This window comes from Perognathus longimembris, chromosome 10 (genome assembly GCF_023159225.1).
Source record: "Perognathus longimembris pacificus isolate PPM17 chromosome 10, ASM2315922v1, whole genome shotgun sequence".
NCBI classification, from domain to species: Eukaryota; Metazoa; Chordata; class Mammalia; order Rodentia; family Heteromyidae; genus Perognathus; species Perognathus longimembris.
In genome coordinates this window covers 21,262,411-21,288,779 of record NC_063170.1, presented here as the reverse complement: position 1 = coordinate 21,288,779, position 26,369 = coordinate 21,262,411, and the positions used below count along the sequence as shown (strand labels likewise).

The window sequence follows — 26,369 nt, the reverse complement described above, 5'->3', positions numbered from 1 at the left end:
AGGATTACTGTGGACCAACTGAACATGTGCAATATTACTTAATTACTCATAATTCACAGAGAATTGAGATATCCTCATTCTAATTTCCTTTGGGGGAACTAGAATGACTGACTACCTGACTGGATTCTGGGATCCTAAGCTTTCTGAGTCCGGGACGAATATTTTGTATATGTGTGTAACATGCTATTTTCTGTAGTCTACAGCCTGAAAAAGGTACACTGTACTAGCATGTTACTCAGTGACTCCATGACCTTGATCAGCTTATTCAAGCTCCTGAGCTGAGGCTTAGCTTCCTTAACTGAAAAATTAGGTGCCCAGGTAGATCTTACGGAATCAAAACTCCCAAGACCAACAGATCTCTGAGAGATTTATGATCTTTATAGATGCTAGCCAGAGGAAAAAATGACCAGTCCTAGGACAAGGTCTGACCACTTTCAGCATTTGAGTAGCAGCTGGAAAACATCCACTGGATCTAAAAAGCCAGAGTATTTTATAATGAGAAAGTGAAGAAGAACTGAAAGAAGAGAAAGTGAAGACCAAATGTATTACACTGAGCTCCACAGGCTATTGATAAGACAAACAGGATGACCTGAAGTAGTGAAAGTTTTGTGGAAGACAACTTTCAAGGAGAAGAAATGGCTGCTGCTGGCTACACCAAAGATGCAGTGGTTCTTGGGGGTCAAGACAAATATGAGTGAAAGTTTTAACATACATTGAGGAACTCAAATAATGTAAGAATGGTCCTTTGTCCTCCGTAAACTATTATTAATTAATCTATTCCATCTTTCTTTCCCTCGATCCTTTGTCCCTTTGTAATTAAATGTAGGATATCTCAGAATTTCTTTCTTATCAATCTGTATTCATGGTCTAGGCTCTTTCCACTCAGCCATGAAGCTTCCCACACCATAGTGCCTAACTGAGGTTTATGTGGGAGGATCACATGAGATAATTTTTGTAAAAGTGCTCTGTAAGCTGTAAAGCACTATACAGATGAAGCGGATTATTATTAGTCTTTTATGAAACCAAGCCATAAAGATGCAAAGTGACCCAGAAAAAGAAAACAGGGTAGGCAAAGCTGAAACATAACATGTACGCCTAGACTAGGCCCCTCATCCACAGTAGGTAAGTAGGTAGGTAGGTGCTTAGTAACTACTGAATGAGTAAAGAAAAACTAAAAAAAATAGGTTTGTACCTTCACCACTGTAGCACTGATATCAGAAAGGAAGAAATATAATATGTATATAAGGTCAAGGATAGATTAAACGAGCCCCACACATCAGAATGTCCCTAAGAGCCTTAGATCTGAAATCACTGGACACAAAGGGGCACTAAAATGTGAAATGTGCAGTGAAATGGCTATGCCCTTACCTTTCAGTCTTTCAAGTTCAGTGTTGCAGATCTTAGGTGAGGCTGCTGAAGTTTTTCTCTGCATCTGATAGATGGTAGATTTGCATGCTGCCCTACCAATCTCTAGCAGAAATAACTTCTATAGAATATTGGGTACCTAAGCACTCTGTTTGGGATATGAAAGGCTGATTTTCAGTGATAGCCTGATTTTAAGCCAAACCAGATTCCTCTCCTTAATATCACCTCCTCAATCCAACTAGGAAAGGAGAATGGGGAGGAAGCAGCTATTTACTTTATTTTAAAAATTCTCTATAGTTTCTAAAGATAGGTAGAATATGATTGAAATTTTAATATGCCAATTACGTTACATACAATTTCCTGACATAGACAGCTATTTGTAGAATGAGGCAAACCCACACTGGGAAATACCAAAATTTAAAAATTCAGGGGAAAAATGTTTTCTCCTGGGTGGGCCTTAACTGCCTTCTTTTTCCCCCATTGAAAATGTGTTTTTATGCTGGGTAACATTTCCCAAACAGGAGGTTGGAGTTTTGTTTTTTTTTCCCTATTGTTGGAATGAAACAAACAAGTTTGGTTTCAGACCCACAGAAATGCCCAACTGTTAGGGAGAAAAAATGTTTTCCACTGGCTGCTTGCCTGTCTTATCCCCAGTCAGCCTTGTCTACTGGCTCCTTTCTCTAGAAAGGCCCCTGGGGCTGTCTGGTGGAACTGATTGTAAAACTATTTTGTGCAGTAAGAATTAATTTCTTCAAAATTTCAGAGACCACCCAGAATATGCCCGATCTCTGGCAACTGTCTATTCGTTTCCCCAGTGTTTGATGAGATGTACACTGAGTAACTGACCTGGGGTTTCTGAGTCTTTATTTGGTTAGAGACTGGGAGGGAAGTTTTGTTGTGGTTGTTGTTTTTTTAAACGAAGAGAAAAGATCCTCTCCTTTTATCACAAATCTCTCCAGAATTCATCTGCACATTTGTGATTGGGAAGCATAGGGCAGAATTCAGGGCAAAGAACCCAACCAAGCTAGGGTGCTCAACACTTGCGGAGCACTCCAAATCTTTTCCGGGAGCACTGCCTCTGCCCGGGCACCAAAGCTTCTCGAGTGGGAACTGTCTCCCGTGACATGCGGTCCCTCTGCCCGGGGCACCAAGGCCTCTTGAGTGGGAACCGTCCGAGGACAGAGGCCGGGAATGCCAGTGCCAGGCCCACAATGGTCCAAGGAGCAGAGGCTCCCGCGGAACAGGCCTGGCTGCGCTCCTCACCTCACAGTCCTGTCGCTCTCACTAAGTGTTCAAGAAATACCGAACCTAGGAACACCGGGAATTAAAGCAATTTTTAAAAGGCAAAAATCTGAATCTTCCCCCGTGCCCCAGAACGCACAGGTTTATTACAACCCACTACCTCCTCGCATCTGCTGAGGTAAACGTGGGCCCGGCTGCTGGAGACCAGATACACAACCCGCCGACGAGGAAAGGAGACCACCGCGCGGGGCTCGAGCCTAGAGCCGGCCACCTGACGGCCGCGCGAGCCGCGCAGCCCCGCGCTCCCATTGACAAGGAGGCCCTCGCCGCTGGGGCGGGGCGGGGCAGGGCGGGGCGGGGCGGGACGAGGCCAGGGCGGAGGGAGGCGGCGCGCCCTCGCGCGCGACCAGCCCTAGGCCCCGCCCTCGCCAGCCCAGCACGAGCCCAACGCCGCGACGTCGCGGGTCCGGAGGGAGAAGGGGGAGGGAGGGAGGGAAGGGCCGCACGCTCGCGCACGCGCTCCCGCCAGCTGCCGCGGAGCCGGGTGCGCGCGCCGCCCCCGCCCTCCCCAGACGGGTCCCGGGGGCCTTGCTGACGTCAGCGGGCCGCTCGCGGAGCTGGTGCGCAGAGCGGCTGGCGCACCCGCGCGCGGCGCTCGTTTCCCCCTCCTCCCCCGCCGGGCTCCGGCGCGCGCGGCCGCGCGCGTCCTCTCGCTCTCTCACCCCCCCCTCCCTCCCTGCCTCTCCCTCTCTCTTTCTCTCTCGCTCCCTCTCCCTCGAGCTCCCCGCTGGTCGCGGCTCCCTCGCGCTCTCCCTCCTCTCCCTCCAGTAGGCTCCGCCGTGCGATGCGAGCTCTGGGAGACCGCAACGCCGCCTCCCGCTAGCGACCTGCCCCTGGCCCGGCCCCCCCCCGGCCCGGCCCCTTGCCCAGCCCTGCCTAGCGCGCGGGGGTCGGCGAAGGCGCCGCGGACGCACCGACGGCGGAGGACCCGCGATGCACACGCACTAGCAGCACCCCCTAACTCACTCCCTCCACACCCCGCGCCGCCGCCGCCGCCGCCTCCGCCTCCTCCGCCTCCGCCTCCTCCGCCTCCGGCAGCCGCGGCTGAAGGACCCACCCTGCCCCCCACCCCACCCTCCGCCGGCTCCGGCTGCGGATCTAGCCTTCGACTCCTGTTTTATTTATTTTGGGTCGTGCACAAGCCTCAGTGCCTGCAGCCCCGCGCCTCCCTCGGCCCGCGGGCGCCTCCTCCCTCGCCTCCGGAGCCCCTTGACCCCGGCCGCTCTCGCCTCGGCATCCCCAGACCCCCGCCGGCTGCCGCAAGTCTCCCCGGCCGGAATCTTGTGAGCGACTGTCTTTTTGGGGGGTTCTGGTCTTTCGACGTTTTTGTTCCCAGCCAAGGAAAGGATATCGTGATTTTTTTTTCCCCCTTTGAGCCCAGGCTCTGCTCTCTGGGGGGGGTGGGGGGCGCGCCAAGCCGGGGAGCCGTGCCAGCCGAGTAGTGCGGGCTGTGGCAGGGAAGGGGCCACCATGGGATGTACTCTGAGCGCTGAGGAGAGAGCCGCCCTCGAGCGGAGCAAGGCGATTGAGAAAAACCTCAAAGAAGATGGCATCAGCGCCGCCAAAGACGTGAAATTACTCCTGCTGGGTAAGGACCGCGAAGGCCGCCCCGACCCCGGCCACTACGCACCCCTGCCGCCAGCTCCCCCAACCCCGCTCGGCCCCCCCCCTCGGAGATCTGGTCCCCGAGTTGGCACCACCATGTGCCCAGGATCGCCCACCCCCTCCCTAGCATGCCTTAGCCCTCCTACCTCCCTTCCCCTAAGCTGACACTCACTGGTTTCCCCCTGTCTGTGTCCCAACAGGGGCTGGAGAATCAGGAAAAAGCACCATTGTGAAGCAGATGAAGTAAGTGTCTGTGGCACTGAGATTTGTACTTTTATTGAGAATAATTTTTTTAGAATCGTTTTTTATTACCTCGCCCACTCCACATTACTCTCCAGGCCTGATTTTTAATTCGTGTACACACACACACACAGCACGCACACCTGGCTTTAACTCCCCTCCCCCACTCCTTACGTTTGTTCTGGGTCCTCCACCCCAACTCCTGGGGTGGGTGTTTTTGCGGAGGCCTGTAGTTGTATGAATGACAGTGTCCGCCATATTGATCAGAACATCACACTATTGGCATGATTATGATCATTACTCTTGCTGATGGAGTATTTCGTGTTTTGCTGTCCCCCATCTCTGTGTCATTCTGTCTTTTCTCCCTCCTTGCCTCCCTCACTCCCTGCATAATCCCCCTTCTCCCTGCTCTTCTCCTGGGGCAGTGGTTTCGAACTTGGCTAAAACATGGAGGGGACCCAACCCTAGACTGGGGTACCAGATCCAAGTGTTTGCTGTTCATGAATTTAGTGCTGAATTGGAGCCTGTGGTTTTTACCCCTTCCCCCAAAAGAGAGGGCGAAGGTTAGGGGAGGGGGCGTGTGCGAGGGGAAGGAGTGGATTTCCCAGCGGATGTGACAGGCACAGCTGTATCCAAAGCAGAGATGGAAGAGAGATGCTGACTGTGGGTTTGAATGCCCGCCCCTGGCTGCCCTGAGCCCCTCTCCACCCCCATCCACCAGCATTTGCTCTCCTCGTACAGCTTTCCTTCACTCTGTGGCTTTTATCATTGTATTTATTTTACACTCTGCTTAAGCCATTCCATGAAATCTACCAACAATGCGGATTTCAGGCCCTTACCGCCGCCCCCTTCTGCCTGAGATATCAGTTTCCCCTCCTAATTAACTGGGGGTGGATTTGAGTGATGGTTGAAAATTAAAACAAAATGGTATATTCCTTCCCTTCCACGCTTTCCCAATAAGGAGCCTCGCCCTCCTTCCCACTCGCAGGCTCGCGTCTTGCCCCATCCACACGGAAGCTCCTGATGAACCCACAGGCAGCACAAGCAGCTTTGCTTGGGGGAGGGGGTGGCCGGCAGGTAAGGGGTGTGTGCCCTCGGGGCCTGCTGGCCCTGCCGCTTCCGTTGGCCTGTCAGTTTGGGACGTGGAGTTCGTCGTTAAGAGCGTTTAGAGAGGATTCCAAGTCGCTTTGCTGTGACACCTTCGTGCACACACAGCTCTAATTAGAGGTTGCTGTGCAGTAAACAAAAATGATTATTTTTCAACTTGACGGAATAGCCGAAGTAATTGCATCCCGTAGGAAAACAATGGAAAATAAAAACCCTTTTCGTGGGAAGGTGGGTGGAAGAAGCGTGCTTGCGGTTTGGGAACCAAGAAGCAAAAAATCTTGCATGTGTAACAGGCATGACAAGCGGGTTCCAGGCGGCGCCATGATGGTAGGGAGTAACGACTCGGAGACAATTCCTCCCCCCCCCCCCCCCCCATCTGCTTGACATATTCTTATTTTTGTTTGCGAGCTCCCAGGGGCTTTCTTGACAGAGGCCCCCTCGGTTCTCTGCACCCTTCTGAGCTACTGGTAATTTGGCCTGGGGCTTCTCCGAAGCTTGTGCAACCTAAATGGATGGGGAGGTGGGGCCTGGGGAATTGCTCTTTGCTATGAGGTGCATGTTGCATCTGCCTGGAGCCCTTGCGGTTCGGGAAGTGCAACCCGCACCACCCCTTTCACCTCAGGGAGGACGTTTCAAAACTTCCCAAGTCTGTCATCTGCCCTGCCGGGCTGGGAGTTCTGTGAAAGCCCCAAGCACCCGAGCTGAGTGAGGTTTCAGGCGTTTTGCGTGGTGGACAGCGCCCAGACGAGGCCGGAAAAGTCGATGGGGCTCAGGGCGGCGGTGCTCGGCTCCACTCGGCGCGGCCTGGGCGCGGGGCTCGGAGGGATTCGGCAGTGTTCGGAGTCCAGGCAGGGAGGACCGAGCCGCCTCGGAGGCCTCCCCCCACCCCACCAAGGCATTCGGAAACCCAAGGGGGAGGGGAGAGCAATGGGGGAAGGCAGGAGGGGTTGTATAGCCTGCAAATTAACTTTGCATCCACCTGCTTTTCCTGAACATGCCCCATAAATTAGGTTGATTTAATAAGAAGTTTAAAAATATATGCTGTGTCCCCAAAAGGGTACTTGATTTTTTTTTAATTCAAAGAGAGTTGAACTCTCAGAGGAGATAGATGTGCCACTTTAGAATGAAAATTCCTAATTAAGTTCTAGAGCAAGAAATCTTAAATGAAGGCTACATGTATACGTTCTGAAGAAAGTCCTGTGTGTCTTACATTTAGTTGGGAGTGTTTGATGTTTGGGGCAATTAAATCAGGAATCAGAGCATTTCTTCTCTTTCCCTCCACTTCTCTCTATTCTCACCTCCACTGGGCACCTTTTTGGAGGAAAATGCCAGGCAAAACTGAGCTCTTGTAGTTAAAACTTTGGTGTGTTTTTTTTTCTTTTTAAAAGTACAGTACACCAATCCCCTTTAGGAAACAGGACAGATTAGCTAAATAAAAAAAAAATCAGTCATAACTGTATCTAACCAGTGTAAATTTTGCCATAAGGAACCCTGGGGTCCCTTCCTCCTGCATTCACCCATGGCAGCCTTTCCTGAGAGCCATTCAGCTTGGCTTGAAATAAGTCAGATCAGGGCCTTGTGCCAAATTGAATGTAGGACTTGTTTTATTAACCACAAAATGTGGGATTGGTGTCACTGTATTTAGTGACAAATTCTTTCCTCATTCACAGAGGTGATTTTTGAGATCATCACTTGATTGAGAGTCACTTTCAGTCAAGAAGATTGTGTTTTCTGGGTGGGGCCAGGCCCAGAAACCTAGGTAGTATTTACAAGAAGCAGTTTCCCACTTCCTTGTGTGATGCAATTGGTGAACAATCTATCACCCTATCAGTTACTTAGGATGCTGTGTTATTTTACCCTGGCAAATGACATTAGATAGTTAGAGAGTCTGGATGATACACTATGAAAATCCAATGCTTTCCTGATGGGGATAGGGTTTAGTAGCATAGCCCAGTGGGATGAAATGAAAAATTGATATTTAGTTATTGCTGGACCTTTTTTATTCAACATTAACAGGAAAGTAAAGAGATATTCCACTTAGCCAGTGTTCTCATCCATGTTGTAGTATGCTGATTAGAAGAAAATAGGTTTCCTTATATGTCCATAGTAACTAGTTGAATGATAAAGGACTAGCTGGCAGAAGCTTCTTGGAACAAAGTGTTAATACCTTCATCAGCCTAGGAACATTTCAGAAACACTGACCTTTGAAATTTTTCTTCAATACACGTCCTGAAAGGAAACTTGCATCTGCTTAAGAGATGCCACAGATTCGATTGTCATTTTTAGAAGCCTGGTTATCAACACTTTTTAAATTAAAAGTTTCATTTGCATTTAGCTTTCTGGGGTTTTTATCCTTTGTGTGTATGGTTATGAGTTAGTGTTTGGGAGCTCTGTGTCAGACAATCCAAAACATTTCAGTACTGAGAAATAAACAGTAATAATTGCAGTGCACAAATATAATTTTACACGTACTATGACTAATCAGTGACTTTTCTGTATGGCATTTTTAAATAACTTTGCTTGTTTTAGAGAGTTGTGACCTCACCTATGATACAATCTCATATTGCACACACTGAATGAGACTCTTAGTTGTTCATATTAATAAAAAATTTTAAAGGAAATGTGAATTTTATTGATTGACCAAACCGTTACAAACAAATCTTTGAGAATTGTATTTTGTGAGATGTAGAATCAATGGAAGAATATCATTCTAAGTAGCTTCCCAGTTCTCAACAAATAGTGACAACTTCTTGGACCATGTACCTGATAAAAATTTAAATGAACCATATAGTTGCTCTGAGCATCTGTTTGCCCACATTCAGGATGCTGAATCTAGAGCTTTAGACAGTTGTTACAAAGATAAGAATTACAAGGTGGCAGTGGGGCAAGGCTTACTAAGTAGGCTTCACCTAAATAGACAAAGTAAAATGGAGCATTTCTCATGTGCAATCATTTCCAGGTTATTGCCCAATGCTATCTTAAAGCAAATTTAGGGATTTACCTGATGAAGATGTCATTGCTTATACAAACATTATAATAGAAGATGATTATAATAGAATAATAGAAGATGATTATAATAGAAGATGATTACACAACCCTGTAAGGGAAGTTTACCTGCTACCAAAAAACTGGTGGCTTCCTCTTCCCCACTGACCACTGACCATATGTAATTAGGATACCCATGGTTGGGTTTGAGCTTGGTTTCTGGGTAAGCCTATATTCTTTCAGTACACTACCATTACCTCCTAAGTGGCACACATTCATGGAGTTGAATAGTAATTTAAAACCATTACTCTGAGTGAGTGCAACCATCTCTAAGGGTGTTTTTTTTGTTTTTTGTTTTTTGTTTTGCCAGTCCTGGGCCTTAGACTCAGGGCCTGAGCACTGTCCCTGGCTTCTTTTTGCTCAAGGCTAGCACTCTGCCACTTGAGCCACAGTGCCACTTCTGGCCATTTTCTATATATGTAGTGCTAGGGAATCAAACCCAGGGCTTCGTGTATATGAGGCAAGCACTCTTGCCACTAGGCCATATTCCCAGCCCTCTAAGGGTGTTTCACACATATGCTCCAGAGTCTCATACTACCATAGCATTCCATCGAGGACTACTTTGAAATTTGTGGGCTTGGTATTTCTGGCTGGCTACATCCTTTTTTCCCCTTCTCCTGTCTCCATATTTATTCAAACAGATGTACCTTGCTCTCTAGAGACAGTGTGAGCACGAGTGGAATGTCAGATCAAGTGGCAGATGAGTTTTCCTTTGCTGATGGATGGGGCTTTCTCTCTCCTTGACATTCACTGAATTGTAAATAACAGCAGAGTAACAAACAGTTCACCTGATCTCTTTCATGAATTGGCTGTGGAATTCTTAAATCCCAGTTTAAGAATCAGATACCCACTGGATTCTGAAATAGTACCTGGGTGTTTTTGGAAAAGGTTGTTACTTCATGAAGATTGGAATGGCTGGACAAGAGTTTCTCTTCTGTAAGGTGGAAGCAGGATGAGGTTTTAATACCCAACCTCACAATCCTATCTATGTCTTCTCATATGTGGAACTGCAGATTTTCCTGTGATTCTTAAGGTGATACATCTGTTAAAGATAGGGCATGATCACTCATGGTTTTCAGATGTGCACCATCTCCTGTCAATGCTAGAGATTTGGTGTAGTTAGAATAAGGTCCTATTTTTCTACACTATACATCTGGATAAAGGAACTGGATCCCCTGTCTCCCAGGGTGTTTCTTAAAAAGCTACACAGACTTACTATCATAAGATCCCATTTTTATCTGAAAGAAAACAAACTAATACAAAGAATGATTCCAAGCTGAAACAAAAAAAAAACATTTTGAGAAGTATTGCCCCCCCCCCAAATGAACACTAGCGAAGAATATTTTGTAGTTTAAAAAACAACAACTGTGTGTGTGTGTGTGTACATATACATGCCACAAGGATTTAAGAGCAGCAGGTACTGGGAGAAAGGAATTTCACATCCCATTTATTGACTGCATTGCTATAAAAATCCTCAAGGTGCTAAGATGAACTCCATTCCAGGAATTGCTCAGGTTTCTGTTTCTATTTTATCCTACCCTCATTCACACCTATCAGTGGTAGAAGGGAAACTGTCTAACAAATCAGCAATTAGCAGCTAGTGGATTGCTGTCTGATCCAGAGGAGTAAGTGCAACTTTTTATTTAGAGAAGCGGTTAAAAATGCATCTTTGAAATAGAGAGGTGGTTAACATTATTTTTTACAACCAGCCTGCCTGGCTTCAAATCTTGGCTCTGGTGCTAACTAGTTGTATAACCTTAAGCAAGTTACTTAACTTTTGGTGCTTCAGTTTTCTTGCCTGTGAAATGGGGCTGGCAAAAAAAGATAAATACCTATTTGAGTTATTGTGAGCATGAAATCAGGAAATATGTTTAATGAAAACATCAGGAACACAAAATATTGTATAGACATTAGCTCTGGTTTTAATTCCTTGATTAGTTAGTGGGTACTCCATTCTCAAATGAAGTTCCCTTGCCTAGTATGTGGGACTTAGCAGTCCTGAATGCCAGAAGAAGGGCACTGTAGTTCATGCTCATGACTTCTTCCCATTGCCTGCTCTGCAGCATCAGTTATATAACAAACTATGTTGTCATAGCTGATGTGACATTTTTTAAGGGTACAGTTATTTCACCCCTGTAGGTTGGTGTAAAAATACAAAGAAAGAGCACTGAACCAGGAGTCCTGATCAGCTGTTCCACCTCTGCCCTTTGGAGGGCACAGTTTCCTGAAAGAGTTGGAATAGAGATACCCAGGCTCCTTTCACGTTCTAAATGGTCTATGAAATGAGCATGCCCTTTATTTTCAGAGTCTTGAGATTCTAAATATAAAATTATTAATTATTATCTTGTGAGGTATAGGGTACCCTTGAAAGTTGTTTTAAGGCATAGACAGTTGCAAATAACAACCTCTACACAATGTTTTCTCATCCATAAGAATAATAATTCTGAGAAGCATTTTGAGAAGACCACCTCTAACCAAGCTTTTCATGCAGATATTTTTCTCAGACCAAAGAGGAGGATCTGAAAGTGTCCTCCTACTAAGAAACAGGATGTCACTGGACAGAGAGAGCCAGTGAGGTGTATGAGAGAGAAGTGGTTTGTCTGTGGTTTCTAGTATGCTCAGAAGTGGAGCAAGCCCTGCCTTCCAGGGAGGGCTTCATGCAAAGGAGCTTGCCTGGGTTCTGAGCCTAAGTCCAGGGGTCAAGAGGTTTGCAAACTGTCCCAGGGAGTGTCAGGAGATTGTGTTGTCATTTTGAGTCACCCTCTCATTTGACTTTGGGCAAATTTATCCCCTTTAGGCTTCAGTTTGTTCATCTCTGAATTGAGCTATGGAATTTCTCCAGAAATTCTTTTGAGTTTATAGTTCTAAGATAACACTAAGTGCAAAGAGAAAGCTTGAAGCCTGAAATGCATTGGGGAATAGTGGGAGTATTTGCCACCTACAGCTTTTATCTGCCGAGCCATCTTTAGTTCTAATTTTCTTTACAGAGAAGAGCAAAAACATTGTGCTTTTCATAGCACTAAAAAATTAAGATAAAATAAAATTCTTCAAGGTGAATAATGCCCTGAATTTGTCCCCTTACCCTCTTGCTTTGTCAACCATCTAAGAAACATGTAGAACAGAGAAAGATAAAAGGAGGATAATGTGTAAGAATTAAGATTCCATGGCCAAGGATTTACCCTATTCTCAGTTATGCCTTGGATGACAGGGGGTTTTATAGGAAAATAAAAAGTTACTTATAGGAATGACATTTCTATGCTTTAAAACTGACCCTGGGTTGCCTTCTTTCTTCCCCTGCTCCCAGAACTACTAATGCATATACGCCTAATTAATTTGGCATTTATGCATCTGTATCCTTTGCTAGACTAGATGCTTGTCGCTATCAGTCTTCCCTAAAGCAAGGATGGTAACCTTATTTTCACATAATATAGCACTGAGCTTAAAAGTACCTGCCACAAAGGGAGTGCTCAAATAATATTAATTGAAGCATAGAGAAAAAGTACACAAGGAATACACCTATTGTTCTGTGTAACCCAGGATAATTCTGAGAGCTTTTGATGGCCATAGGTTGGGTTCATCATTTTTAGTCTATTTTCTTCATTTGTTTTTTTCACATCCACCTATGAGGAAATAGTCATCAATTTCATCTTAAAGATGAGGAAGTAAGGATCAGAGAAGTGGCTTTCTTAAAGCCACCTGTGGGCTGATTCAGACAATGAGTTTTTAAATTAAAAAGCTTACATTGTTACATTATAACCCCACAATGGTTCCTACTAAATAGTTATCACCAGTGTAGGCACTAGAAGCTGGCAGTCTGAAACCCTGTACTCATCAGTAAATGGCATGTAACCTTTGGCTGATGTTGGTGGTAGGTCCCTGATTGCTGCTACGGCCCTTCTGGGAGAAGGTTATGGTCATCATTGTATATCACATTGGTTTGGATACCAGTATTCCCTAGCAACCATCCAGAGAGCTCCTGAAGTTAAGTCATTTCCTATTCCTGTCCCGGAACTGTGGGTCAGGTTTGATGTAGCACCAGAGAGATGCTGCCTCTGAAGACTCTGGCTTCAGTGGAGGAAGATGGCTTAGAGAAGAGTGGGAAAAGACAGGATAGTGGGAGATGGATCCATTCATCCATATGAATGCCTACTTTGTGCCCAGCATACACATGATATTCATGAGTGAAGAGAGGAAGTTTTCAATCCCTGCCAGTGAAGAACCCATATAAGACTCCATATAAGAGACTCTTGCCCTTCAGAATAAGAAAAGCCACAATGTTTATGAGAACAATATGCTGTGGGAAGACATAGGGTAGTTAAGGGAAAAGGAGTTAAGGGAAAAGACATGTGAACTAAGACTTCAGAACAAGTAATAGCCAGGTAGAAGGAAAGGAGTGCCAATAGAGGACCAACATGTACAAAGCAGACATCCCTCACCACACAAACCTTGCTGGGAGTATAAGGGAATTTGGTTGGCAATATGTGAGAGGAAAGTAAAAAATGGGGGATGAAAGATGAGAGAGAAACCAGATCATTATTATGCTGATGATTTGGGATTTTATACTGAAGATAATGAGCTGCCACCAGAAAGTTAAGAAAATGGGTAGCAGGATCAGTAGATTAGAGGAAGGTAGGTCTGGAGACTGAGAGACAACATGGAAAGTTACTTCTGTGATACAGATTAAGGACTAAATTAAAGCCGTATGATGTAGATGAAAAAAAAAAGACTCAAGGAATTTCAACAGTGGAATAATTGAACTTACTTGGTGATTATTGATGAGTTAGAAAGTCATTGAAGCAGAGATCAATTTGGAGAATACTGGTGGGAAAGAATCCAGAATTTTTGTTTGGGGCCACTAAAAAATGGTTGTACCATTCCCTGGGATACAATATTGTAGAAGAAAGGAAGAAGGGAGATAAAGGGAACATGATTACTTCATTTGGTCATGCTCATGGTTCTTATGGATCATCCTGGTGTAGATCACTAGAAGGCAGTTGTAGGCAGTTGACTATATGTATTAGAAGGTAGGACTTCAAGAGAGAAAATCTGTTTGGAATTCTGTGGTGTTTGTCAAAGGTTCTATAAAAGTTTATAATCTCTACTGGATGAGGAGAAAGGAAGCAGAGGATGATTCCAACACACACACACACACACACACACACACACACACACACACACACACCAGCTTCAGCAAATATAGGATGAAGAGTCTGTGATGGAAACTGAAAAGTGATCTGAGAGATGGAAAAGAAAACTCAAGGAAGAGCAGCGTCATGAAAATCAGGGGAGGGGGGAACAGCTCAAGAAGTTGTTGAATTAGGCATTGCAGTAGTCAGGTGAGATGAAGGATGGCAAATGTCTGCCAAATTGTTGATAACCTTTGCAAAAGCACTTTTAGTGAAGTGGTAGGAGGAAAACCAAATTACATCAAGAGTTAAGTGTGTGGGGTTAAAGTGGATGGGGGAAATTGATGGTTAGGCCCCCATCCTAACCCCACTTTTGAAAAGAAGCCTGGGCTATAGAAGGAAGGAGAACAAGAGTGAGATGGAGGAATATAGGGCCTAGAAAGGGCTTTATTTTTCTTTCTGTCTTGGCTAACATCGAGAGGCTTGAAACCATCGAGAAGCTATAAAGAAAGAGGCCCTGATGGAGAGAGGTGAAGGTATAGGAAAGATCAAATGGCAGGAGGAGCTAAAACAGGATGAGTAGCTTGACATGAATGTGTATCTCTTTCTCTTAAGCTGATGGGGAAGTGAGCATGGAGAAGGTACGTAGAAATCCAGGCAAATGCTTTTTTTTTTTGTCACATTTCTTTTTCTCTCTAAAGCATCTGGGCTCACTTACTGTAAGTCTGAAGACCAATAATCTTTATTCTACTCAAACCACTGATTTATTCATTTAGCCAATATTTGCCTAGCATCTATTGTGCTAATGCCCTATTGTAGGTGCTTGGATATTCTGTGGTGAACACACCAGATCCCATATATCCCAGGCAGTGGCTTCAAACAAACAATTGGTCTTGGTAGTTATAGACTAAAAGTTTTTTTCTGAAGTCACATCTTTTGGAGGAAGCCTTATATTGATCACACAGGGATCTAGTTCCTGCTCTCAAAGAACTAAAGGAACTGGATCCACTGAAAAGATAAATGAAGCTTTGAGGGGACAGAGGAGGCAACAAACAGGATTTAGTTTGAACAAAGTCTTAGGGTTAAACTGTGAGGGAGCTAGTTGTTAAGAATTCAGTAGATCCTAGTTTTACTTACTGCAGGCTGTTCAGGTGGGGCTGACTATTACAGTTTCCTACTGCATATGGAATTAGACATGTGACTCAGGACTTAACAACAGTGATTGGCTCAGAGGTGGACATGTGACTTGAGCTAGATCAATTATAGCCCCTCTCTGGAGTTTTGTTGTCATTGAGAAGCTCTTCATCTTGGAATCAGCAAGTTCTTTCCTGGGCTAGAACACTGGAAATTTGGGATTGTTTGTGATCGTGTTTCTGTATCTCTATTGTCTTCTGCAAGAAGGAGGCTTGCTTATGTGGATTAGATAAGGATTTGAGAGAATGAGGACTAGGGAAAGGAATGGGGAGAAGGAAAAACAAGAAATATCAAAAGATATCCAATGATATTGGAATCTCTGAAACTGGCTCTATGGACCTGACAGTTATCAGAAGCAATGTCTTTTACACAAACCGATTTCACAATTTAGGTTCTTTTCCTTTTTTTTTTTATTGTGACACTGAAAATTAAACTCAGGGTCTTGTAGATACATGACAAGTGAAACTAAATGTGAATTTTAGCTTTTGCAGGATGACTTTCCTGTTGAGCAGGTTGCTCTGGCATGTAGAAGAGAGGTCTGGCCTAGAAGAGAATGGAGCTCAGCTGTCCTACCAGGCCTTGAGAGTGCGCACCATGCCCTGGAATTAGTAGATAGACAGACAGGAGAAGGAATCCACTGGAGAATCCACCTGCAGTTGACCGTCAGAAAGCTCTAACTGGCAAAGGGAATGGGAGGTCAGAGGAACTGGAAGAGAAGCCAGAGCACCCTGCCACATGTGATGCCTTAGTTTGGTTGGGAAGTTCTTGATGAAGGTCTAGGTCTTGGTCCCTGCCATAGCCAAGTAGGCTAAGGGCTGAGAAGCCGATTGTAATTGGTAATTGAAGATATAGTTGGTCTTTGAAAAGGCAGTTTCAGTGAAGGGGAAGGAATAGAATTCAAACTCAAGAAAATCTTAGTGATAAACTTCTTTCTACTCCTCATCTGGACTAGGAGTCAAGAAACTCAGATGTTCATCAATCCCCATGCACACATGGCCCTTGATGGCTCTAGGCATTCTGCTTAACTTCTCTAGGACTCAGAATTGCAACATACAGCACTAGAAAATGGGGTGGATAGTCTGTAGGCTTTTGCTCCAATCCTGAGGTCATAATTTAAACCCTGCTGTCCAGCAAAACAGATGCTCTCTTGGCAAAGGAATTCCCCTCCTTCCTCAGCCACCCCCAACTGACATAATAAATTATAACAAAATTAAGCTTTCAGAACACTAGTGCTAATTGAGGAAGAAAACTGGGACATCAGCTCAGGGAATCATGGATACCAGCGCACATTGCATCCATTTGCACTCTCCACAGAGGGTGCAGAGTCCCACGAAGTAGAGATATATCTCATAGCACCAAGGATTGCAGAAGGTCTGTGTGCTGCTTTTCCACAGAATATTCCAGAGCATCAAGACAAAACAACTCTTGGGGCTCTCCATTGTAAATTCACATGGATAAAAGAAGAAAGGCTTGTGTGCTTATGTGCGAGAACTCCTGCCATGGCAGGCAGGTGAAGAAGAGCTGGGAGGGCCTATATCTTAGGAGATCTACAAGCTTGTAGGCACCAGTGGGCAAGAGCAGGTGTGGTATCTCTCTGGTCTTCTGCAATCCCATCACTGGGAGTTCTTGGGGTGGTAGAATAGCCAAAGGAGTACTGAATTCTGAATTGTAGCCATTCCTCTTACTTTCCCTCTTCCTACTCTATGATATGTAAAGCTCCTTCATTAGAACTTCAGTTATTTACACCTCACTATTCTCTTAACTTCTTTGCCACATTTTATGAATACCAATGGAAGACTAGCTATGTTTTAGCATTTTCTAAGTTTCCAGGAATGGTGCCCTCAATAAGATAGACAAGCTCCCTGCCCTCAAGTTTTGTGGGAAATGACATTATAAGCAAATAAGTAGAAGAAAAAATGATTTCAGATAGTGATGGGTGTCCTGAAGGGGGAAAATTGGTTAAATAATGGAGCGTGGTTGGGAAGAGGAGGAATAAGAAAGATGCAAAGCCTTAAGGCAGAAATGAACAAAAACAGAGCTAGTAAGGCCGTGTCTAGGGAAGGAAAAGTGATCACCATTGAAGCTAAAGAGGCAGATGGGCTAGCAATGTGGTATCTATGGAGTGGCATTCATTCTGAATGCCATGAAAGGTTGAAGCACAGCAACTTGACCTGACTAATGTATTTAAAAGATCTCTCTGCATTCTGGAAAAGGCAAAACCACAGGGATACAAATTACATCAGTGATTTCTAAGGGTTAGAGTTGGGGTGGAGGAGGAAGGATTGAGTACAAAGAGGAACATAGTAATTTCTATGAGAGATGGAAATATTTTGTGTCTTAACTATGATAGTGGTTATATAGCTACATATACTTATCCAAACTGGTACCCTGCTTAAAATATACTTTTTAATTAAAAATATTGCAGGGGACCAGGAATGGTGGCTCACACTTGTAATCCTAGCTTCTCAGAAAGCTAAGCTCTAAGAATCACAGTTCAAAGCCAGCCTGAAAAGTCTATGAGACTTCTATTTCCAATTAACTTACCAAAAGGCCAGAAGTAGAGCTGTGGCTCAAGTGGTAGAGTGTTAACCTTGAGCAAAAAAAGCTCAGGGACAGTGCCAGGCCCAGAGTTCAAGCCCCAGAACCAACACACATACACACACACACACACGCACACACACATTGCCAGGATCCAAGTGTGGTGATACACATACCTCTAATATTAGAACTTGAGAGTTCGAGATCACCCTGGGCTACATAGTGAGATCCTGTGTCTCTCCTCCCCCCTATACATATACACTAAAAACTGCAGTAAGCCTTAGTAAATCCCTGTGTGTTCTGTATGGTGAATGGGTGACAGTGGCCAGTTCTAGAAGCAGACCATCACATAGTTGAGGCAGGATGTCCACTTGATCCTGTTATTACAGTTTAGTCTGTTACACACCGTTCCTGATGACTTCCTTAAAACAGTTTATTGATGTGTGTTCCTAGTTTTCCTGTTTACACAGCTTTATAACTGGTTTGAAAGCTCAATGTGGATAGAAACCATCTGCTTCATTTGTGTGGGCCCATACGAGATGCTTATTTTGAATTTTCCTTACCTTTGAGGGCTACTTCCAGGTATCTCCTTTGATCCTTAACGTAGTCTTGTCCAGTTGCACAGACCATGGTGAAAAAAAAGGAATAACTGTTTTGGAGCTCTTGAATTTTCCATTTGCTTGTCTACTGTCACGATTTGGGCAAAAATTATTCAGTTTCTGTGAACCGTAGTTTCCTAATCATTGACAAGAGACAAAAAAAATAACACATTGCAGATACACTGTGAAGATTAAATGAGGTAACGCAGCTAAAAGCACTTAGCACAAAGAGGAAATTCATCAAATGGTAGCTATTTGTATTATTTTTTACTGTTAGAGAAGGAACAATTTATTCAAGGTGATGTGGCCTGTACATGGACTCCAGATGTATTTCATCTGTCATCACTCCATTCAGTATGTTCTTACTTGGTGCAAATTGATTAGTCCAGAGATAACTACATTTACCAACTCAGATGCTTCAATACAGTTATTGATTACTTTGTAAATATTTATTGAGCACTCACCATGTGTTTAGCACTGTAGACACAGGATATAATAATGAGTCACTATGGACTCCATCTCTGCCCCTAACATCAGAAGTGCTCTTACAGTTATATACATTAAATATACTTATATACAAACAAATATATGTATATCAAATATATACTTATATATACCAAATATGTATATTTACATATACTAAGACATGTACAAAATATATACTAATCCTACAAGTTTTACAAACATTTAAAAAAAACAAATGCTCAGAGCTGGGAGTATAGATTAGCAGTAGAGTGCTTCTCTGTCATTAAGACTTGGATTCAGCGACCAGCAATGTCAAAACAAACAAACAAAAATCCCACCAAGCATTCAAGTAACCATGACAAACTTAAAAAGAAAAAGTCAGGACATTGCTATGTCCAGGAATCTCTCTAAATATCTCTTCCCATTCACAGCTCCTTTCTCATTCTCCATGACCTTGATATTCATGGTGTTTCCTAACCTTTCCATAGAGTTCATCACTCATATATACAGTCTGTAATCATAGTCCAGTTTTGCTTGATTTTGATATCATTGGAATTAGACCATTAGATTAAGTTGCTTCTTTTCTTCAATGTGTATGTTCATAATAATATTTATTGAAGTTGTTGTATCTAGCTGTGGTTCATTTTCTTGTGTGTGTGTGTGTGTGTGTGTGCTAGTACTGGGACTTGAATTCAGAGCCTTGAGCTCTTGCTTAGCTTTCATGCCAATGAAACCGGTGTTCTGCCACTTGAGCTGTGCTTCTACTTCAGGTTTTCTGCTGATTAATTGGACATGGAGTCTCATATACTTTACTACCTAGATTTATGTGAACCTCGATCTTCCAGGCTTAGCTATCTGAGTAGTTAAAGATTACAGGTGTGAGCTACAGACATACAGCTGGTTTGTTCATTTTTATTGTTATGTGATACTCTATGATGTTCACTTTAGGTGCATTTTGTTTTTGTATTTATAAACATTTTTAATTTTTAAAGCATCCACAGTATTTGTGCATTCACTTCATTGCTATATAGTATTTATTGTTATATAACAACATGACTAGATCACACTTATCTATTTACTATTAATGTACCATTGGGTCATTTTGTTTTAGTCTATGAAAGATGTTGCTATGAATACTTTTGTATGTGTGTATTTGTATGTATCTATATATTATTTTGGGGCATATGGGAGATTATTTGAAGTGGAATGACTAGATATCTTCTACAATATTAGATTATGAAGTTTTTTCCAAAATGGCAATCCTGTCTCATACTAGCAGAGAGTTCCTGTTATTCCAGATTCTTGCCAATATTTCTGTGGTCAGGTTTTTTTTTTTCCCCACTTGCCAAACTGATAAAAGGGTAGTCAGCTTTCTTTTTCATTGTGCTTCTACTTTATATATTCCAAATCACCAAGGAGGTTGCAAATACTTTTCATATGTTACTGAATAATGGTTTTCCTCTTTTGTGAAAGACCTTGTTCTTTTGCTGTTTTTAAATTGTGATAATTTTCTAATTTGTAGGAGTTCTTTATATGTTAGGAATACTAGTCCTCTTCTGTTTATTTCTTTTTTCATTACAAATATTGTCTCGGATTTTCTAACATATCTTTTATTTTACTAATGGTATATTGTGATAAAAGGATGTTCTTATTTTTTAATATCATCAATTTTGGGGGGGTTCTTTTTGTAGTTAGTGTTTCTTGTGCCCTGTTTTTAGGATACTTTTCTTTATCTTCAGATGGAAAAAGCCATTTTCTTTTTCCAGTCTCTTCACAAACCTTTGAAACATTTTTTTCTGTAATTTATTGTGTTCTGTAAGATAGGGGCCCAGTTTAATTTTCTCCACTAATAGACTCTCATTTGTCCCAGTACCACTGTTAAAAAGGCCATTCTTTTGTTCACTGTTTTGTAGGACCACCTGTGCCATAACTGAAGTATTTATGTATATGGAGATCAGTTTCTTTTTTGTGGATTCTGTTCTTAATTTTATTTTTTATTATCTTTGAATAGTTGTACAAAGGAGTTTCAGATTAACATGTCAATTTATGAGTATAATGAATCTTGATCAATGTCACCCCTATATAATTTTCCCTCACATCTATCTCAACCTCACCCATCCATCCCCTCAAGTTAGCTGGTTGTGGACTCTTTTTGTCACTGCCACACTGTCTTGAATATTGTAATTTTATTGAATATGAATATCTTCAAACTTCATTTAGCAAACCTTTTTCACCTTGTTCCTCTTCATGAGTACCTTCACTGTTTTTCTCTCTGTGTGTTTGTATTAAAATGTTAAAATCAGTTTGTCACACAGACATGCCAGGACATACACACCGCATCCCTACACCCCTATTATGATTTTGATTCTTTGAATGCACTCATCGGTTTGGGTAGAATTTACATCTTTAAATATTGTCTTCCTGATCTGAGACATATTATATGTCACCAATATTTAGATTATCATAACTTCTCTTAAGAAATAGTTTGAATTTTTATATAGTAGCTTGACATTCCTTTGGTTACTTTATAACTAACTACTTGATATTTATGGTCTTGTAACATATTCCCTTTTTTAAAGAGCAGTTATAAGTTCATAACAGAATTAAGAGGAAGGTACAAATATTCTCATGGCCACACACACATGTACAGCCTCCTCCATATTGAATACCCCTCAGCAGAGGGGACGTTTGTTGCAATTTATGAACACACTTTGGCCCATCATAATCACCCCAAATACGTATGTTTCCTTAGCTTACTGTTAGTGTTGTACAATCCATGAGTTCAGACAAATGTCTAATGATAAGTATCTATCATAATAGTATCATACAGGGAATTTTCATTCTCCTGCAAGTTCTCTATCCTCTGCCTAACTATCCTCTCTCCCCAACCCCTGGCAACCACCCATCCTTTCTGTCTCTGTAGCACTGCCTTTTCTAGAATGTCATGCAGTTGGAATCATGCAGTGTGTAGCATTTACAGATTGGCTTTTTTTACATAGTAAAATACAGTTAAGTTTCCTCCATGCCTTCCCATGATTTATAGCACTGAATAATATTCCGCTGTCTGGATTACCTTTTTAAAAATCCCTTATGTACTTGTTTGGAAATTTTGGTGCTTTTGACGTTTTGGCAATTATCTGTACAGAGAAATTATTTATTGGCTGCTGTAAACTTTCACGTACAGGTTCTATTGTACACATAAGTTTTGATTCCTTTTAGTGAATAGTAAAGAATGCAAGTGCTGGAAGGTATGGTAAGAATGTGTTGTCTTCTAGAGTGGCTGTACCATGTTACATTTCCACAGCACTGACAGTCCCCATTAGTGCAGATGAGAATGAAAAATAGTACAGCCATCACCAGCATTTGATGTTGTCATTATTGTGGATTTTGGCCATTCTGTAGGTGTGTAGTGTTGTTGGTTTGCATTTCCTAATGACATGATATGGAACATTTCCTCATTGCTTGTTTGCTAGTATATCTCAGTGAGGTATCTTTTGTAGCCTTTGGCACATTTTTTTAATCAACTCATTTCTGTTCTTGCTGTTAAAGTTGAAAGAATTTGTATGTTTTAGCTAACAGTTCTTTTTGGGTGTCCTTTGCAAATATTTTCTCCTATCCTGTAGTTTGTCTTCTCATTTGACAATTCCTTTTTTTTTTTACTTTTTTAATTGCATTTTGTATCTGTTGTTGGTATATATGTGTGTCAGATTTCTATTCATCACTCTTAACTTTGTAAATATAAATTCTAATAGTTAATTTGTAGATTCTGTTTAGAGAACAGAGTGACCCATCTAAGGTCCCATGGTTAGCTAGTAGCGGAACAAGAATGAATGTCTCTGTCTCCTGATTTCCAAAGAAAGATTATTCAGGAAAGGATAGAGTAAGCCAGTTCGGAAGAAGGAAATGATGTTTATTAAGATGCTTACTAGATGTGATCAGTTTAATTCTCCTTAGAGGCAGGCTCTTGATGTTTCCATTTGATCAATGAGAAAAGTGAGACTTGGAAAGGAAATAAAACAAAGCAAAACAGAACAAAAACACAGTCACACTTTGGCTCATTACTGAAGAATTTTTCAGGGCCTGAGGAGATGTGCTGTCTGTGTCACACATGCACCAGAATTCATGCCTTCTACATGGAAGTTTAGGCATCTCCAGAACTCCCAGGCCTTTTACTCTTCATGTGCTATCTCCTTGTTCCTGTGAAAATCTGCCACTAATAAAAGCATAGTAGCAGCTTCAGATTCACTCAGGCCTGGTTACTGTCAGCTCTTGGTTAAGATCCTACTCCTAGTTCCTGCCCCGCCCCCACAATGTTCCCTCCTAACCAAGAAAATAAGTTCACAGCTTGTTGGGTTCTAGGAACCAAATTAGGAGTTACTCAGGCTATGTTGTTTTAGTCTTGACTTGAAAATAATGGTTGGGGTTTTATGACCCTGCTTTGTTATACAGTAGACCAGAGAAAATTTATTAGTGTAGTTCTTCTTAGCAGCCCCTCCCCCTCTTTGTGGATGGTGGGAGCTGACTACAAACAAGGAGGAGCTTTGCTGCCACTGGCCTGGGAAGGAAGGAATCCTGAGGCGGCATTTGCGAACACAGCCCTCAGTGCTCTGTTCAGCCTGACAGCTTCCTACTCTGGAACACACAGGGTGACAGCAAATTATGCAACTGCAGAGTTAAACAATGGGGAAAGGAAGGGACAAACTGGATATCAGCCTGGATCTGAAATGTGAGTGTGCAGCCCTTGGCTACTTGAAGATTGATGGGAGGAAGATCTTTAACAATTGAAAACAGCCTGGAAGTTGTCCCTGCGCCATTTGACAAAGTGGGCTTGACTGTTTTTAAAAATATAAAAATTCTTTTTAATCTCTGTTTATCAGTTCTGTGAGAGTTTTAACAACTAAGAGGGATACTTAAAAAAGTAAAGTAGTGCTAGTGTTAGGGAAGTAATTAAATGTATCAAGTAACTACTTAATCTCTATCCTGATAGCTCTAGGACACAGTTTTCTATGATTACTTTGCAGTATAAATCAGCATCTCTAAAGATGTATGACTCTATGTCTCAACACAGGCAGAAACACACACATAGAAACACACACACAGAAACATACACATACAATCACACCCCCAAAAAGCCCCCAAATGCAATTAACTTAGCTTTTGATATACCTCGTATAATTTTCATGTCTCTTCACTTGCTATCATCTTTCACACCATTTGCTTTCAGTGTTTTCACCTCAAACATTATCCTCCTTCTCTACTACTCTGAATGAATACTGGCCCACAAAACTAAATGACCAGATTTGTCACCATCATATGAAAGGTAGTTAATAAAATAAGAGGTAAGTGAGTAATGGTTTTTTAAAAAATGCTTTCCAACAACATTACTTTCATTCATCTTTTCACTCTGTAGATATGTATGGAGTTTTTACCACCATGTTCGGTATCCGTCTAGTATGTTAGAACTGAGAAAAACACAAAGAATCTCCTTATATAATATTTGCATTTTAATGGGAGGGAGAGAGGCACTGAACAAACAAGTGAAACGAAATCTATAGTATGACAGCTGACAATAAATGAAGTTGAGCAAGGAGACAGAAAATGGAGAGGAGATGTTAAAGTTTCTCAAAGTGATCAGGTAAGACTACACTGAGAAAATGAAATTAGAGCAAAGACTTGATGGTGTTGAGGGAAGCTCCAGGTACACATGGGAGAAGAGTGCTCTCCTAGAGGAAATAAAATATAACTTCCAAGCTAGGAATGGGCTTAGTGTATTGATAAATCACAGGAAGTTTGCATATCTAGAGGCACAAATGAACTGGAAGGATGGATACCCTCATAGATCAGTGGTTATTTAGGATGGGTTTCACCACCAGTCAGGGATTGGAAAGGAAGTTCTATCTTTGTCTTGTCGTGTATACACCTTTGTCTTGGGGACAGACTGTGTCATTCCCCTGTAAGGCCTGCTATGTGTGTGTGTGCGTGCATGTGTGTGTGTACATGCACTGATACAGGGGAATATTGAAGGGAAGAATCCTTTCCTTGAACGGAGTGGGTTGACTTAGCACATCCTGGGAAGAACCAGGCATTTCCAGGTAGTCTGTAGGAGATGCACACTAGAGAATGGTGGAGTTGAATTCCCCACTGGCCCCAGCTCTGTCCCCTGCTCACCCTATCGCCATCACCAAACTGTGAATATTGAAGCTTGTATGAGGACAAAAAGATTGGGCCTTAGGCCCCACCCCATTCAAGGTACTGAGCCAGATGTGACATAACTAATCTAGGTACAGGTTCTGGGGGCCAGAGCCACAGAGCAGGTCTCCCCAAGTATAGCACTTATATAAATATATCTATTTTATGTGTTTCAGGACAAAAGGCCTTTCACACATCAAAACCTTGTTTTTACAGGTAGTTCATGCTTACGTGAAGTTAAAGGAAACGGGATTTTTTTTTTGATAGAAATAATGTTTGGTGGCACTAACCTCAAACTTGCTGTTAGTATGGTAGTAATGATTTCTTGCCAAGGTTCTTGCTCTCTTAGAGGTAAGAGAGTGCTCTAGAGAAGGTCTTCCTCTGCCTCCTGGAAATAGATGGTATGTTTTACTCCCGATCATGAACTCCCTCAAAAGTGGTACACAGTCATCCCAATACTTGCCTGTGTGTTCCTCACTGCCATCACCCACCCCGCAGCCTTTTTCTGGATCTGGTGCTTAGTCTCCTCAGCAATATTCCAGCAATGCCCTTTCTGCCCTTTGCTGCCCTGCTGAACCACATCAGAGGGTTTTCTTTCACCTTCTGCATTGGGTTTGGAACTCCTCTTGGCCACTATGTTGATCCCAAGCTGTTGCCTACTCTGTGACACTTCCTCTGCAGATCTGACCCTTTCTTGCCTGCTCCATAAGTGTGCTTCTGCATGCTAACCCACGCTAGTGTCTCCATTCCATAAGTGAATGCATATAATTGGAGTTTTTAACATATTGTCATGATTTGATAAAGGTGATTCCTTTGTCTCCTCCAGTATTGCAGATCACAAGTACAAATACACATACTGTACCCAAAACTGAATAACCATGCACACTGGGAGCCTAGTAGGGACCTCTGCACAGAATCTATTTTCAGAGAAACAGTTTTAACAAATGATGAAGGATCATTTGGCAGTTCTGTCTTGGTTGGCCCAGGATGTTCTACCTTTCAGCAGTGTGACCTTTAATAAATAGGTCTGAGGGTGACATGAAACAGTATATGAAATATTTAGCCTAGTACTAGGAAGATAATGATATAGCTGTTGTTATTCACCAATTGGCAAACATTTAATATGTGTGGAATTTTTTCTTCATGTAAGCTGTCAACCTCCTATGGAAAGAATGCATACTCTTCTACCTTTTGGCCAAGTAGGCCTATATGGTGCACAATGAATTCAGGGTGAATTTACACAATAAGTAGAGCAACCCATTTACACTACGGTGGGTTTTCTCATAAGTTCATTGTTGGGTGTAGAAGTTTTTGCAAGCTTATATGAAACTTCATCTTGTATACATAATATACATTATTCGTGTATTTGGACCCCCAGTGAATTCAGAATTGTTGAGACAGTCTCAACATAGTTCTTTACTGGAGAATTTCATCTATGCAAGGAAAGGATTGTGCTAAGGATTAGATGAGTACATCCAGGTAAAGCACTTGACTTAGGGCTCAGTTATGCAGCTAATATACCATGGGCAAGGCTCTCTGCTAAGCTTGGAGAGGACAGGAATAAACAGAAGAAAACAGCACAGGTCTTATATGA

At 42.6% G+C, this 26,369-nt stretch overlaps 1 protein-coding gene across 3 annotated transcripts in view; it reads left to right on the top strand.

The window, feature by feature from the left end:
- The first annotated feature begins 3,429 nt into the window (after positions 1 to 3,429).
- Positions 3,430 to 26,369, top strand: part of Gnao1 (G protein subunit alpha o1) — a 151,943-nt gene continuing 129,003 nt past the window's right edge. For all 3 annotated transcript variants that reach the window (XM_048355561.1, XM_048355562.1, XM_048355560.1), the window contains exons 1-2: positions 3,430 to 4,255; positions 4,473 to 4,515. In XM_048355561.1, the coding sequence (XP_048211518.1) occupies positions 4,138 to 4,255; positions 4,473 to 4,515 (161 nt within the window). In that variant the 5' untranslated portion in view covers positions 3,430 to 4,137. The remainder of the gene's footprint in view (positions 4,256 to 4,472; positions 4,516 to 26,369) is intronic.